Source organism: Odocoileus virginianus, chromosome 29 (assembly GCF_023699985.2).
Source record: "Odocoileus virginianus isolate 20LAN1187 ecotype Illinois chromosome 29, Ovbor_1.2, whole genome shotgun sequence".
NCBI classification, from domain to species: domain Eukaryota; kingdom Metazoa; phylum Chordata; class Mammalia; order Artiodactyla; family Cervidae; genus Odocoileus; species Odocoileus virginianus.
In genome coordinates, this window is record NC_069702.1 from 42,438,338 (window position 1) to 42,453,167 (window position 14,830).

Below are 14,830 nucleotides of genomic sequence, written 5' to 3' on the forward strand. Positions count from 1 at the left end.
TAACTTCCAGCAACCTGGTCGATTTACCATAGTGGTTTCCCTATGTATGCCTTTTCCAGAACAGAGATCTGTCAAGCAACAAGCCTACAAACATAGTATGGAAAAAGTTTTTCTCAAATAAATACGATTACCCTCTAGGATTAGTCTGTTAGATTTAAAAGCTGAAATATTGTTAGCATATCATAGAATTTACCCTTTTGAAATGTACAATTCAGTGTTTTCTGGAACATTCACAAAATTATGCCATCATCACCACTACCTAAATTCAGGATGTTTTCAATGCTCTAAAGAGAAATCCCACAGCTATTAACAGTCCTTCCCCATGACTCCATTCATCATCCCTAGAACCAGTACTCTACTTTCTGTCTCTATGGATTTGCCTGTTCTAGACATTTCAAATAAATGAAATCACACAAATATGTTGCTTATTGTGTGTGGCTTACTCTACTTGGCATATTTTCAAAAATCTTGTATCAATTGTCATTTCTTTTATGGCTGAATAATATCACGTTATATGGACTTGCCATATTTTGTTTATTCATGCATCCACTGATGAACATTTGAGTTGCTTCCACTTTCTGGCTATTTTAGAATGCTGCTGTGAATAACCATGTACAAGTTTCTGTGTGAACATGTTTTCAATTCTCTTTGGTGCACGCCTAAGAGTAGCATTGCTGATCATATGATAATTCTATGTTTAACATTTTGAGGACCTGGAAAACTATTTTTCACCCCTTTTACATTCCCACCAGCAATGTATGAGGGTTTCAATTTCTCCAATACAAGTTATTTTATGTATATTAATTATTATTGACACGCCAGAGGTGTGAAGTAGAATCTCATGGTTTTCATGTGCATTTCCAAGATGATTAATGATATTTAACATTTCTCATGTGCTTTTTGGTTTATTGTATATTTTCTCCGGAGAAATGTCTATTGAAGTCTCTTGCCTATTTTTTAAATTGGGTTGTCTTTTTTGTACAATTTTAAGAATTATTTATATATATATTGAATACTAGTCCCTTATATGATCTGCAAATATTTTCTCCCGATGTATGAGTTGTCTTCTCATTCCCTTGAGAGTGCCCTTTGATGCAAAGAAAGTTTTTACTTTTGATGAAGTCCAATTTATTATATATTTTTTGTCACATGTGTTTCTGGTGTCACATCTAAGAAGCCACTGCTAGTTACAGAGATATATGCCTATGTTTTCTTCTAAGAGTTTTACATTTTGCTCTTATATTTAGGTCTGTGATTCATTTTGAATTAATTTTTATGCTTGGTGTGAAGTAGGGGTCATTTGCAAAAGAATGAAGTTGGACCCCTATTTCACACCAAACATACAAGGAATGAAAAGCCCAGTTATCATGGGCTTCCCTGATAGCTCAGTTGGTAAAGAATCCTCCTGCAATGAAAGAGACCCTGGTTCATTTCCTGGGTTGGGAAGATCCCCTGGAGAAGGGAAAGGCTACCCAATCTGATATTCTTGGACTTCCCTTGTGGCTTAGCTAGTAAAGAATTCACCTGCAATGAAGGAGACCTGGGTTCAATCCCTGGGTTGAGAAGATCCCCTGGAGAAGGGAAAGGCTATCCATCCAGTATTCTGGCCTAGAGAATTCCAGACTGTATAGTCCATGGGGTCACTAAGAGTCAGACATGGCTGAGAGACTTTAAAAAAAAAACAAACCAGTTATCATAGCGCCATTTGTTTAAACGAATATTCTTCTTCAATTAAATTTTCCTGGCATCCTTGTAAAAAATCAATTGATATAAACATAAAGGTTAAAAAAAAATAAAGGTTTATTTCTGGACTCTCAATTCTTTTCCATTGATCTGTATGTCTTTTGATCTTTCCATTGATCTATATCTTTATGCAAATAACACACTGTTTTGATTATTGCAGATTTTTAGCAAGTTTTCAAATTGGAAGCTGTAAGTCTTCCAACTTTGTTCTTCTTTTTCAAGACTGTTTATTTGCTACGCTAGGTTTCTTGCATTTATATAGGAATTTTAGAATCACCTTGTCAATTTCTACCCAAAAAAGATAGCTAGAATTTTAATATGTATTGAATTGAATCTGTAGATCAATTTGGTGAGACTTGTCATCATAACAAAATCAAGACTTTCAATCTATGAACAAAGAATGTCTTTCCATGTATTTAAATTTTCAGTTTCTTTCAACAATGTTTGTCATTTTCTGTGTACATATAATTCTTTTGTTAAGTTTATTACTACATATTTTGTTTTTACTTTTAATTATAGTAAAATACATACAATGTAAAATTTACCATCTTAATCATTTTAAAGTGTGTAATACAGTAGTGTTAAATGCATTCACATTGTTGTGAAACCAACCTCCAAAACAATTTTCATCTTGCAGATCTCTAAATCCACTAAATGGCTCCTCATTCTTCCCACCACCTTGTCCCTCACAATCACCATCCTACTTTCTGCATATGAATTTGACTGCAGTTGGTACTGTGTATAAGTAGAGTCATACAGCATTTGTGCATGTGATTGGCATATTTCATTTAGCATAGTATCCTCAAGGTTCATCCCTATTGTACCATGTGTCAGAATTTCCTTCCTTTTCAAGGCTGAGTAATATTCCATTGCATTTATTATTATTATTATTATTCCATTGCATGTATGATTTTTGTATATTGATCTTGGATTCTGTGCCTTTTTGAACTCATTTATTCAACCCACTCCAGTATTCTGGCCTGGGAAATCCCATGGACAGAGGAGGTGGGCTACAGTCCATGGGATTGTGCATCAAACACAACTTAGTGATTACACCAATATTTTTACATGGATTTCCTGAGATTTTCTATATATAAGATCACGTCATGTATGAGCAGAGAGAGTTTTACTTCTTCCTTTCGAACATGGATACCTTTTATTTCTTTTTCTTGCCTCATTGCTCTGACTTCAATCTGTAGTATGATGTTGAATGGCAGCTTCCCTGGTGGCTCAGTGGTAAAGAACCCACCTCCCAATGCAGGAGACATGGGTTCGATCCCTAGACTGGGAAGATACCCTGGAGTAGGAAACGACAACCCACTCCAGAATTCTTGCCTGGGAAATCCCAGGGCCAGATGAGTCCTAGCAGGCTACAGTCCATGGCGTTGCAAAAGGGTCAGACACAACTTGGTGACTGAGCACACACACATGATGTTAAATAAAAATGGGAAGAGCTGATGTTCTTGTCTTACTCCTGATCTCAGGGTAAAAGCATTCAGTCTTTCACCATTAATTATGATGTTAGCTGTGGGTTTTTGTAGATGTCCTTTATCAAGTTGAAGAAATTCACTTTGATACCTAGTTTGTTGAGCATCACGTGTTAAACTTTAAGTTCTTTTTTTGAGTCTATTCAGGTAATCATGCTCAGTTCAGTTCAGTCCAGTCCTCAGTCATGTCCGACTCTGTGACTCCACGGACTGCAGCACGCCAGGCTCGCTGTACATCACCAGAGCTTGCTGAGACTCATGTCCATCAAGTCGGTGATGCCATCCAACCATCTCATCTTCTGTCGTCCCCTTCTCCTCCTGCCTTTAATCTTTCCCAGCAGCAGGATCTTTTCCAAGGAGTCAGTTCTTCCCATCAGGTGGCCAAAGTACTGGAGTTTCAGCTTCAGCATCAGTCCTTCCAATGAATATTCAGGACTGATTTCCTTTAAGATTGACTGGTTTGATCTCCATGTAGTCCAAAGGGCTCTCAAGGGTCTTCTCCAACACCACAGTTCAAAAACATCAATTCTTGGGCATTCAGCTTTCTTTATAGTCCAGTTCTCACATCCATACATGACCACTGGAAAAACCATAGCTTCGACTAGATGGACCTTTGTCGGCAAAGTAATGTCTCTGCTTTTTGATATGCTGTCTAGGTTGGTCATAGCTTTTCTTCCAAGGGCAAGCATCTTTTAATTTCAAGGCTGCAGTCACCATCTGCAGTGATTCTGGAGCCCAAGAAAAGAAAGTGTCAGTTTCCATTGTTTCCCCATCTATTTGCCATGCAGTGATGGGACTAGATGCCATGATCTTAGTTTTTTGAATGTTGAGTTTTAGGCCAGCTTTTTCACTCTCCTCTTTCACTTTCATCAAGAGGCTCTTTAGATCCTCTTCACTTTATGCCATTAGGGTGGTATCATCTGTATATTTGAGGTTATTGATATTTCTTCCAGCAATCTTGATTCCAGCTTGTGCTTCATCCAGCCCAGCGTTTCTCATGATGTACTCTGCATATAAGTTAAATAAGCAGAGTGACAATATGCAACCTTGACGTATTCCTTTCCCAATTTGGAACCAGTCAGTTGTTCCATGTTTGGTTATAACTGTTGCTTCTTGACCTGCATACAGATTTCTTAGGAGGCAGATAAGGTGGTCTGGTATTCCCATCTCTTGAAGGCTTTTTGTTCTATTTGGTTTACTACATTGATTTCAGAATGCTGAACTCAGTATATTCTTGTATTCCTGGAATAAATCCAACTTTGTCATGGTGTATAATTGTTTTTAAATGTTGTTAGATTTGTTTTCCCAGTATTCTGGTGTGGACTGCTGCATGTATATCTGGACTTGGTTAGGTAGTATTTTGGTATGAACTGTTACATATATACTCATAAGAGATATCATCTGTCATTTTGTTCTCTTTGATCTTTCCTGGTTTTGGTGTCAGGAATAATATGGATCTCATGACCTAGTTTTTGGAAGAAACTGAAGGACTGGTGTTAGTTCTTCTCTACACATATCACTAAGTTTATCAATGAAGGCATCTGTTCCTGAGCTGTTCATAGGAAGTTTTTAAAAATTATTAATTAAATCTCTTTACTTATTATCAGTCTTTTGAGATCTTCTATTATTCAGTAAATTTCAGTAGTTTGTCTTCCTAGGAATTTGTCTGTTTCATTTATGTTATCTAATCTGTTGACCTTATAATTGCTCAGAGTAATAATCCCTTATAATCCTTTTTTATCTCTATAAGGTCAATAATAGCAACTCTTCTTTTGCATAAGATTCCTTAGAAAGGTCCCTTCTTTCTCTCATGATGGTTTAGTTGCTAAGTTGTGTCTGACTCTTTGCAACTCCATGGACTATAGCCCTCCAGGCTCCTCTGTCCTTGGGATTTTCCAGGCAAGAATACTGGAGTGGGTTGCCATTTCCTTCTCCAGGGGATCTTTCCCACCCAGGGATTGAACCCGGGTCTCCTGCATTGCAGGTGGATTCTTTGTCAACTGAGCCACCAGGGAAGCGCCTTTCTTTCATGATTTTAGTAATTTGAATCTTTTTGTCTTGATAAGTCTAGCCAAAGTGCTTTTGTCATTGTTGTTGATCTTTTCAAAGAGCCAACGTTTGATTTTGTTGATTTTTCTCCATCTCCCTAGTTCCTATTTGTTTCTACTCTGATCTTTATTATTTCCTTCTATCTGTTACTTTTGAATTAGCTTGATTTTCATTTGTAATTTCTTAAGATGGAAGATTAAGTTATGGTATTCAATCTTTTATTTTTTAATGTAAGCATTTATAACTAAAATTTCCCGCTAATCACTATTTTAGCTGTAAGTTGTGGTATATTGTGTTTTCATTTTTGTTAATATCAAAGTGATTCATTCTTTGACCCATTGTTTTTGCTTAGGAAGGTATTTAATTTCACATATTTAAAATTTCCCTTCTGCTATTGGTTCCCAATTTCATTTCACTGTGGTCAGAGAACTGGTTTTGTATGAATTCAATTCTTCTCAAATTATTGACATTTGTTTTATGACCTAATATATGATCTATCCTAAAGAATATTTCATGTACACTTGAGAAGAATGTGTGTTCTGCTGTTATTGGGTGTACTGTCCTTTAAATGTCAGTTAGGTATTGCAGGTTAATATGAAACATCAAAAATGTCTCAAAAATTGGTGACGGATAAGTATTCTTTTAGTTTATAGACTGAAATCTCTAACTACCAAATTTACATGTATAGTTTAACTAAATTAACAGATTTTTATTGAATGAATTGATAAATAAGCAAATTTTGTGGAAGAACTGGGCCACTTTTGCTGGATTTTATGATGGAAAAAGACTCAAATGGTCCAGTTCAACCACTCCCTGAATGCAGGAATCTTTTTTAAAATCCACATAAAGTCATCATTTCTGTTTGTGCTTGAACATTTTCAGGGATTTGGGTGGAGATAGCAGTTGATTTCTCCAGATAAACACTTTTCCTACTGAATAGCTATCGGAAAGATTTCTGTACACTTAGGTGACACTGGCTGCTCTATAAATTCCTTGTTCTACTTTGAGTTCTAGAATCAACATTAAGTAACTTTAATTTGATTTTCCCTTCCTCTTTCAGATGCTGACCTTTTAAACACAGCTATCACCTTTTAAACACAGTTATCACTGTTTCCTTGGTGTCTTCTCTAAATTAAACATATTATTTCTCCTAAGTATTATTCACAGAACACTTTCCAGAAGACTCAACATCTTATTCATCCCCATCTGAATAGTCTCAAATGTATTGTCAGCTTCTTAAGGTATAACATCCATGAGTGGACACGTACACCTAATGTGCTCTGACTAAAGTAGTTCACAGCAGTAGTATCACACTCCTGTATGTGAACCTTGTACATATTGCATTAATACAACCTAACATTTTTTCCAATGACCTCATTACAATCATAGTTCTCATGTGGAAGATATCACCTAAGCTGTCTTTTAAAGTGAAAGTCGCTCAGTCGCGACTGACTTTTTTGTGACCCCATGGACCGTAGCCTGCCAGGGTCCTCTATCTATGGGATTCTCCAGGCCAGAATACCAGAGTGGGTAGCTGTTCCCTTCTCCAGGGGATCTTCGCAACCCAGAGATCTTTTAAAGACAAGTAGAAATCCAGCATTTAAAGCAAAAGGAAGAGCGTTTATAGTCACAGGGGCATAAGAGAACATGAATTGCAAAAACCTGTAATGTTTCATTTGAATATTTTTAAGTCACTGACAATGGTGAGTATGGTGTGAATTTTAGCTTCACTACAATTTGATTCAAATGTAATTATTGATGATGATCTTCTGATTACCTACATTTGTTGCAAACTTTAGATTTTTCACTCTGATCCTTTGAAAACCAAGTGGACTTCTATTTTGTGAAATTGCATATAGTCAGATAAGAGCAACAATACTGTGACAGTCACCAAATCAGATGAGAATTTACAGAGATTCTCAAGGCACTCTACCTGTCTATTAGGTACCCTCTCTTGTATCTGTTGGGCTGTGCCAGCTTCTGGATCCTTTTGGAAGGTTGGTGAAACAGTGCAGGAGAGGGGATCTCCAAGATTACAGACTCTCTACCGCAGCTATAATAATATTGAACCCTACAAGTTGTAGAAAAGAAAGTGAGTGAAACAGGCATGAATTTGAATTACCAAATCCAGCCAGCCTAACAGTGTAATAGGAGCCCACAAAGAAGAAATAAATTCTATACATTTTCCAACCGATTCTATGAAGACAGCATTACCACAAACAAACACACTACAAAAAGAACGACGTTAGAAGAAAACTACAGATCAATATCTTATGAATACAGATGCAAAGATTCTAAGATTTTGTTGGAACACAGGCACAATTGTTTACATATGTCTGTAGGTGCTTTCTCAGAGTTGCAGCAGACAATTTATGGCCAATTTTACATCTGGCCCCTTTCAGAAAAAGTTTGCTGACTTTTAACTAAATTGTATATTGAAGGAGGTAGAGAAATGGCTACTTCAATTATCATATAAACCAAACTTCAAATAATGGTTATCTTCAATTTTTTCTTTAACTTCCCTCATGCCTGTACCCATCCTCCCCATACCTTATCATCTTTCCTCAAAGTGCCAACTAGCAGAAAGTCCAGTCATTCAACAAACATCCAACGAAAACAATTTTGCAAAGAGCCTCAAAAGTCTTAACAACATTATTACTTTTAGATGCCCTACTCAACTCATTATAACCATGCCCATGGGTGCTATACAAAATTCATAGTTTCATGAATAAAATAAGTGTTATATATTGTGCTATATATAGTATATAGTATATAACACAATATATACAGTATATAACACAATAGCATTATATATTGTACATGCATGTGCGCTGTCGCTTCAGTCATGCCCAACTCTTTGCGACTTTATGAACTGTAGCCTGTCAGGCTCTTCTGTCCAAGAGATTCTCCAGACAAGAATACTGGAGTGGGTTGCCATGCCCTTCAGGAGATCTTCTCGACCCAGGGATCGAACCCTCATCTCTTATGTCTCCTGCACTGGCAGCTGGGTTCTTTACCACTAGCACCACCTGGGAAGCCTGGTATATATCCTTGCATAACACCCTCATTTCATTAAAAAGTCAAAATCATGATAAGCCAAGAAACTGTAAGATATAATACAAGTCTGCAGTAGCTAAATATTAGATGTTGCTCTGGAAAAGTTTTACTGTAGCATCAGATTGGTAATGGATATAGAATCCGTAATATTTAATAAATTTTGTGTTTCTGAAAACACACAACCTGGAAACACACAAATACTAACCTGTTAGGTACATATCGGTGGGAGACTTCCTTAGGCTGGGCAAGGCTCTCTAATCTTCGGGTCATTTGAGCTTTCAAAGCACTCTGGGAAACAGGGAGAATAGGATCTTGATTCCCCCAAAACAGTTTTCTGTTAAAAATCAGAAAAAAAAAATGGTAAGAAAATTCACTGATAATTGACATCTTAGTAATGGCTCTTGGTGGCTTCTCTATTGATTTTACTACACTTCAAGAATGGTTCTATAATAAAATTTTACAATTTCCAGGCAGCAGGAGCTGATAAACTGCTTATGGAAGTTAAAACAAGAACAAGGCTGTTTTATCTACTGTCTTAAAAGGTGATGACCAAAAATGAATCTATCAGAGACAGTTCTGTTTCTGCCATCATGTAATGGACACTGCAATTACAGTAAGATCATCATAAAATGGACACACCACTTATCCACACTGTGGCCCCACTTTGGGTGAAGCACTGTACCAGATCTAATTAACTCCCGTAGACCCCACCTCAAAATACCATCACACTGGGGCTTGGGATTTCAACATGTAAATTTTGGGGGGACACAAACATTCAGTCTATATCATCTGATTAAGTACTGGCATTCAAAAATACAAAGAATTATTAAAATTCAACAATAAAAAAGAAACAACCCAATTAAAAAGTGAACAAAAGATGTGAACAAACACTTTAAAGAAGATGATACACAGATGGCAAATAAGCATATGTAATATGCTCAACATCAGGTCATTAGGGAATTGCAAATTAAAATAATGAGGCACCTCTGCACATTTATTAAAAGGGCTAAAACACAAAACACAGATAACACCACGTGCTGGTGAAGACGTGAAGCAACAGGAACTTCCATTTGGTGGTGGTAAGAGTGGTACAGATCATTTGAAGACAGTTCTGCAGTTTCTCACAAAGCTGAGGTCATAGTCTTACCATATGATCCGGTCATTGTACTCCAAGCTATTTACCCAAATGACTTGAAAACCTTTATCTACACAAAAACCTGCATATGACTACTTACAGCAGGTTTATTCATAATTGCACCAAGTCAGAGGCAACCAACATGTCCTTCAGTAAGTGAATAAACTATGGTACATCCAGACTATGGAACACTACTCAATGCTAAAAAGAAATGTACTATTGCAACGAAAAGCCGTGGAGGAACACTAAATGCATTTTGCTAAGTGAAAGAAGCCTGTCTGAAAATTTACATATTGTACAATTCCGACACTACATAACATTCCAGAAAAGGTAAAATTATAGATACAGTTAAAAGATCAGTGGTTGCAAGGGGTTTGGAGAGAAGGGAAAGAGGGAGAGGGATCAATAGGTGGAGTACAGGTAATTTTTAGGGCAGTGAAACTATTCTGTAAAATAATATAGTGTGAATACACAATGTTACACATTTGTCAAGACTCAGAGAACTGTACAACACAAAAAGTAAACCCTAATGTAAACTATAGGCTTTAGTTAATAATAATGTTCAATATTTGTTCAATTAACTGTAACAAATGTACCACACTAATGCAAGTTAACAGAATTCCTTGGTGGCTCAGACAGTAAAGTGTCTGCCTACAATGTGGGAGACCGGGGTTCGATCCCTGGGTCAGGAAGATCCTCTGGAGAAGGAAATGGCAACCCACTCCAGTACTCTTGCCTGGAAAATCCCGTGGACGGAGGAGCCTGGTAGGTTACAATCCACGGGGTCACAAAGAGTCGGACACGACTGAGCGAATAACCAATGCAAGTTAATAATGTTAATAATAGGGGAAACTAGGGGAGGGGTGGTAATACAGAAACTTTCTCTGTACTTTAGTTTTTCTGTAAGTCTAAAACTGCTTTAAAAAATAAAATCCATTAATTTAGAAAATAAAAGATCAACGGATGAGGGAAAAAAAAATCAGGCTTTGTTCAGAAAGCAAAAAAGAAAAGGGGACATCCTGTGACCAGGAATGAAAAGCCAGTGGGTCCAGCCTGCTGGAGACCCCAGAGGACAGGTGTGCTCTTGGCAGAGGACTAGAAGACACAGGGCCAGATGTTAGAAGCTGCAAATGCGAACTTGGAGGATGGACACAAGTGTGTCCCATGTGTGTAGAATAATGCCCTGGGACAGTGATTCTCAAACCTGCCTGCCTGTTAGGATCACCTGGGGAGTCTTGAACACTCCTGAAGTCTAGACTGTGTCCCAGTCCAAGTGAGTCAAGGTCTCTGGGGATGGAACCCAAGAATCAGTCAGCTTTTAAATTTTCCAGATGACTCCAGTGTGCAGACAAATTTGAGAATCACTGACCTAAGTAAGGTTTGATTTCCTTGTGCTGACTCAGCTGAGGTGATAATACTGATTCAGTGGCTCCACTTGAGCACAGAGGTGCTAGGATGCAGAGTAAGTGGACAGGTAAAAATAATACTTATTGAATATAAGGAATAATCATCACAAACAAGACTACATAACATTACCTTACCTATCTGGGGCTCCCCATTGTTTCTTAGGCCTAGAAAGATCTTGAATTCTCTTCCTAGAAAAAGAACTAACAAATACCAACAGATTAATTCAATGAGGATGCTTAACAAATATGTTTACATTATATGCAATCAAACGAATCTCATCTGAGGGAGAAATAAAAACCCAGGTCCTATTATACAGGATTTGAAGAGTGCTAAAAAAAACTAAAAATATTCAATAATATTGTGAACCTCAAATTCTCACTTTTAAAACCATTAAAAATATGCTATACAATAAAAGACAATAAATACACAATAAGACCAAGAAGGTACTATCTCCAGAAGAATCCAAGTAAAATGTACACTTACTGGCAAAAACCCTCAATTTTCATAGTAAGTAAATTTGTAAATGCTTGATAGCACTGGATGTTGAAGAGACTGTACAGGAAAATTTCCAACAGAATTTGTGGCTTCAGGTAAACTATGAAACGGGCAAAATATACTCTGGGTAGCACTCAACCTCCGTCCTGCCCTATTCTGCTCCTTAGACTTCCCTGACTATTCTTTTTTTTTTTCATTTATTTTTATTAGTTGGAGGCTAATTTCTTTACAATATTGCACTGGGTTTTGTCATACATTGACATGAATCAGCCATGAAGTTACATGTATTCCCCATCCTGATCCCCCCTCCCACCTACCTCTGCACCCGATTCCCTGACTATTCTGAATCCACCTACAGCAGAGACAGTTTGTGGTCCCCAAGTATCCATGTGTTCCTTTGCATGTTCCAGACTCCTTTGCAGCTATTTGCAGCTATGTGACTAACTATGTCTATCCTCAGCAGAAGTTAATGAACAATAACAACAAATCTTTCCAAACATGAGATTGTGATGGTGATTTGAGATAACCAAAAGATTCTTCAGCGGTTAAATGTTTGAGATCTGATATGGAATTGATGGACTTCCTAGGGGGCTCAGTGGTAAAGAGTCCATCTGCCAAGGCAGGAGATGCTGGAGACACAGGTTCAATCCCTCTGTGGGGAAGATCTCCCTCTGGAGAAGGAAAAGGCAATCCACTCCAATATTCCTGCCTGAAAAATCCCATGGACAGAGCAGTCTGGTGGGCTACAATCCATGGTGTCGAAGAGTTGGACATGACTGAGTGACTGAACACATACATATGTAATTGATACAATGTACCCTGCCCCAAGCCATGTCTGCTATTGTCTGGAAATAATGAAGATACTGTCCACTGCCAGGGGAAAAGAAAAAAACTACACCCTTACTCAATTTAAAAAAAATGATTTTGCCATTTAAGTACTGTTCAAACCCTGCTATCATGGCCTGAACCAACTTTCCAGGGACGTTGGGTGGCTAGGTGGCGGAAAAAGCAAACTATGGTTTGCTAGACAAAACATCTTATGCATGAATCTTTGCAGGCAATTTAGCTCCTGGCTCCATCATCACCTCTAAGCCAGGTTTTCCCTCTCTACCTTTTCTTCACCACCTAAATAATATTATTTTAATGCATCATTTTATATATCAGACTACTGACAGTTTCTCCATTATATTTATATAGATAGTTAAACTGTATTGTTACTTTAATTGGAAATTATCTCATTAACACCTGTTAATCCTGTGTGATCATTCACTTATTGTGTGTTGTGTCACCAAAGCTACGTCTTCGACTTACATCTCTTCATCTTAATGCAGGCTTGCCCTCTCTCTGAAGTATTACATTACCTTACATTACATTACATCTACTCGTGATCCTGTGCAGAAACAAAAGAATGTGGTGGAGGGATCTGAACTCCTGAAGGCAGATTTATTTTTTAATGAGGATTACTTTGCTGTTACATGTCTTCACTGATAATTAATCTCCTGTAGTTTACCAATAGCTAACAAAATTTTGGAAATTCTTACCTTAGGAGCAGAGCAATAAATATATGTTTATATAGCAACAACTAGGAAACAATTTCATGTCTGAATTGATGGGGTAATTCAAATAATTCTTTCTTTCGGTCAGAATGCTCTTTTACACTTGACTATTTTGCTTATCCTAGAGTAGGAAATGGCAACCCACTCCAGTATTCTTGCCTGGAAAATTCCATGGACAGAGGTGCCTGGCAGGCTACAGTCCATGGGGTTGCAAAGAGCTGGACATGACTGAGTGACTGAATACCCATGCATATTTTGCTTATACTAAATATTTCTTTTAAAACCATCAGGTACAGCACATTTGTTTAACAAGATTATTTAGAGAATTGGGACAGGCACAGATAATAGAGAACAAAATTTTCTCACAGAAACAAACCAAATTAACCAATCAAACGAAAGCAAGAAATAATATAACAACAAAAACACTTAAAGAAACACTCTTCATAGTCTTTTTTTAAGTATAAAAACTTTCCAGATGTAACTGATTTCCCTGTCTATTTAGTAATAGGAGAGTCTGCTCACTTGGCACGCATTTATTTGAAGTAATTTGGTATTTTAAGTGGATATTCAATAATACTCAGTAAAGGTTAGTTTTACCAGATTTGCTGCCTAGTCATCTTACAACCTTGGGAAAGTGACATGATTACTCTGAATTTCACTTTCTCTCAGAAAATCTAGTTGATTATATCCACCCTATCAACTTCTCAGGATTCCTGTGAGAAAATAAAATTTAAACAGCAAAGTAGTACATAAAAATAAGGGAGCATGCCTAAAAGAGGTGAGGAAAAAACAACGAGAAAATATAGGACTTAGGAAATGCAAACTAAGTCCAACCAATAACAATAACTGTAGATGGTAAACGATAACAATATGAATAATTACAACTCACTTTTTAAAAGAGTGAAAAAATAAAATCTGGCATTATTTACTTCTCATCTATATAAGCCATTGATATGAACCTTTAATATTTTCTCTTGAATGATTTTTTTCTATTACTTCATCTAAGTATATCTTAACCAAATCAAGAATTAGCATCTGTTTTCAGGAGACATCTAGTTTGTACACTGCATGTACACACACACACATTTCTTTTTTTTCATAGAAGGCACTTTCTTGAAATTTCATTAGCGACTGAATTTTGAGTTAGAGGCAAGAGGAGATTGAGACGTACTAACGTGAAGCTTCACAAGGTTTATGACATGAGATGGTGAGTGCAGGATCCCAAGTGCCTTCAGGGCCTTGGACCTTTAGGTTCAGCCCTGTTAAGTGGCACGCACAGCCTGAGTGACAGGTAAACACCAAGCAAATCTAAGGGGAATGCTCCCACGCCTCTGTCCTAACCACTTTATCTCTCTTCTTTCCTCTTCCCAAGGGAGCTGCCCCTAGAAAAGGGCCTTTTGACACAGGGAAAGAACACGAATCTCCTCAAAACCCCCAAGAGAGGCTTTCACTTCAAATGCCCCAGATTGAGTGCCCCGTTTAGCTAGTAAAGTCTAGGGAAACAGTGCTATATCTATACTCTTACCGTTTCCTTACAAAGTCACAATGACCAGGATCTGCAAAAGGAAAAGTAAAAGCAAAAATAAGATTCAATAAGAATCAAAGATATTCCTGCACACCACAACTAAAACAGTCCACATGCCACAGCTAAAAAAGACCAGCATGCTGCAAAGATGGAAGATTCCCAAGCCGCAACTAAGACCCATGGCAGTCTAATAAATAAGTTTTTAAAAATCAAAGATATGATTAAAAATAGCCATTACAAATCAATAAACAAAGGGACTAGGAAAAATAACTATTTGGGGGAAAGGCCAAAGTGGCTCAGATGGTAAAGAATCCATCTGCAATGCAGGAGACCTGGGTTCGATCCCTGGGTTGGGAAGATCCCTGGAGAAGGGCAT

At 37.3% G+C, this 14,830-nt stretch overlaps 1 protein-coding gene across 1 annotated transcript in view; it reads right to left on the reverse strand.

The window, feature by feature from the left end:
• SPMAP2L (sperm microtubule associated protein 2 like) overlaps positions 1-14,830 on the reverse strand; it is a 37,234-nt gene that overhangs the window by 11,409 nt on the left and 10,995 nt on the right. Inside the window, exons 2-5 of the mRNA XM_020890672.2 lie at positions 14,455-14,485; positions 11,013-11,078; positions 8,542-8,670; positions 7,213-7,350 (exon numbers count right to left, since the gene is read on the reverse strand). Of these exons, the coding sequence (XP_020746331.2) occupies positions 7,213-7,350; positions 8,542-8,670; positions 11,013-11,078; positions 14,455-14,485 (364 nt within the window). The remainder of the gene's footprint in view (positions 1-7,212; positions 7,351-8,541; positions 8,671-11,012; positions 11,079-14,454; positions 14,486-14,830) is intronic.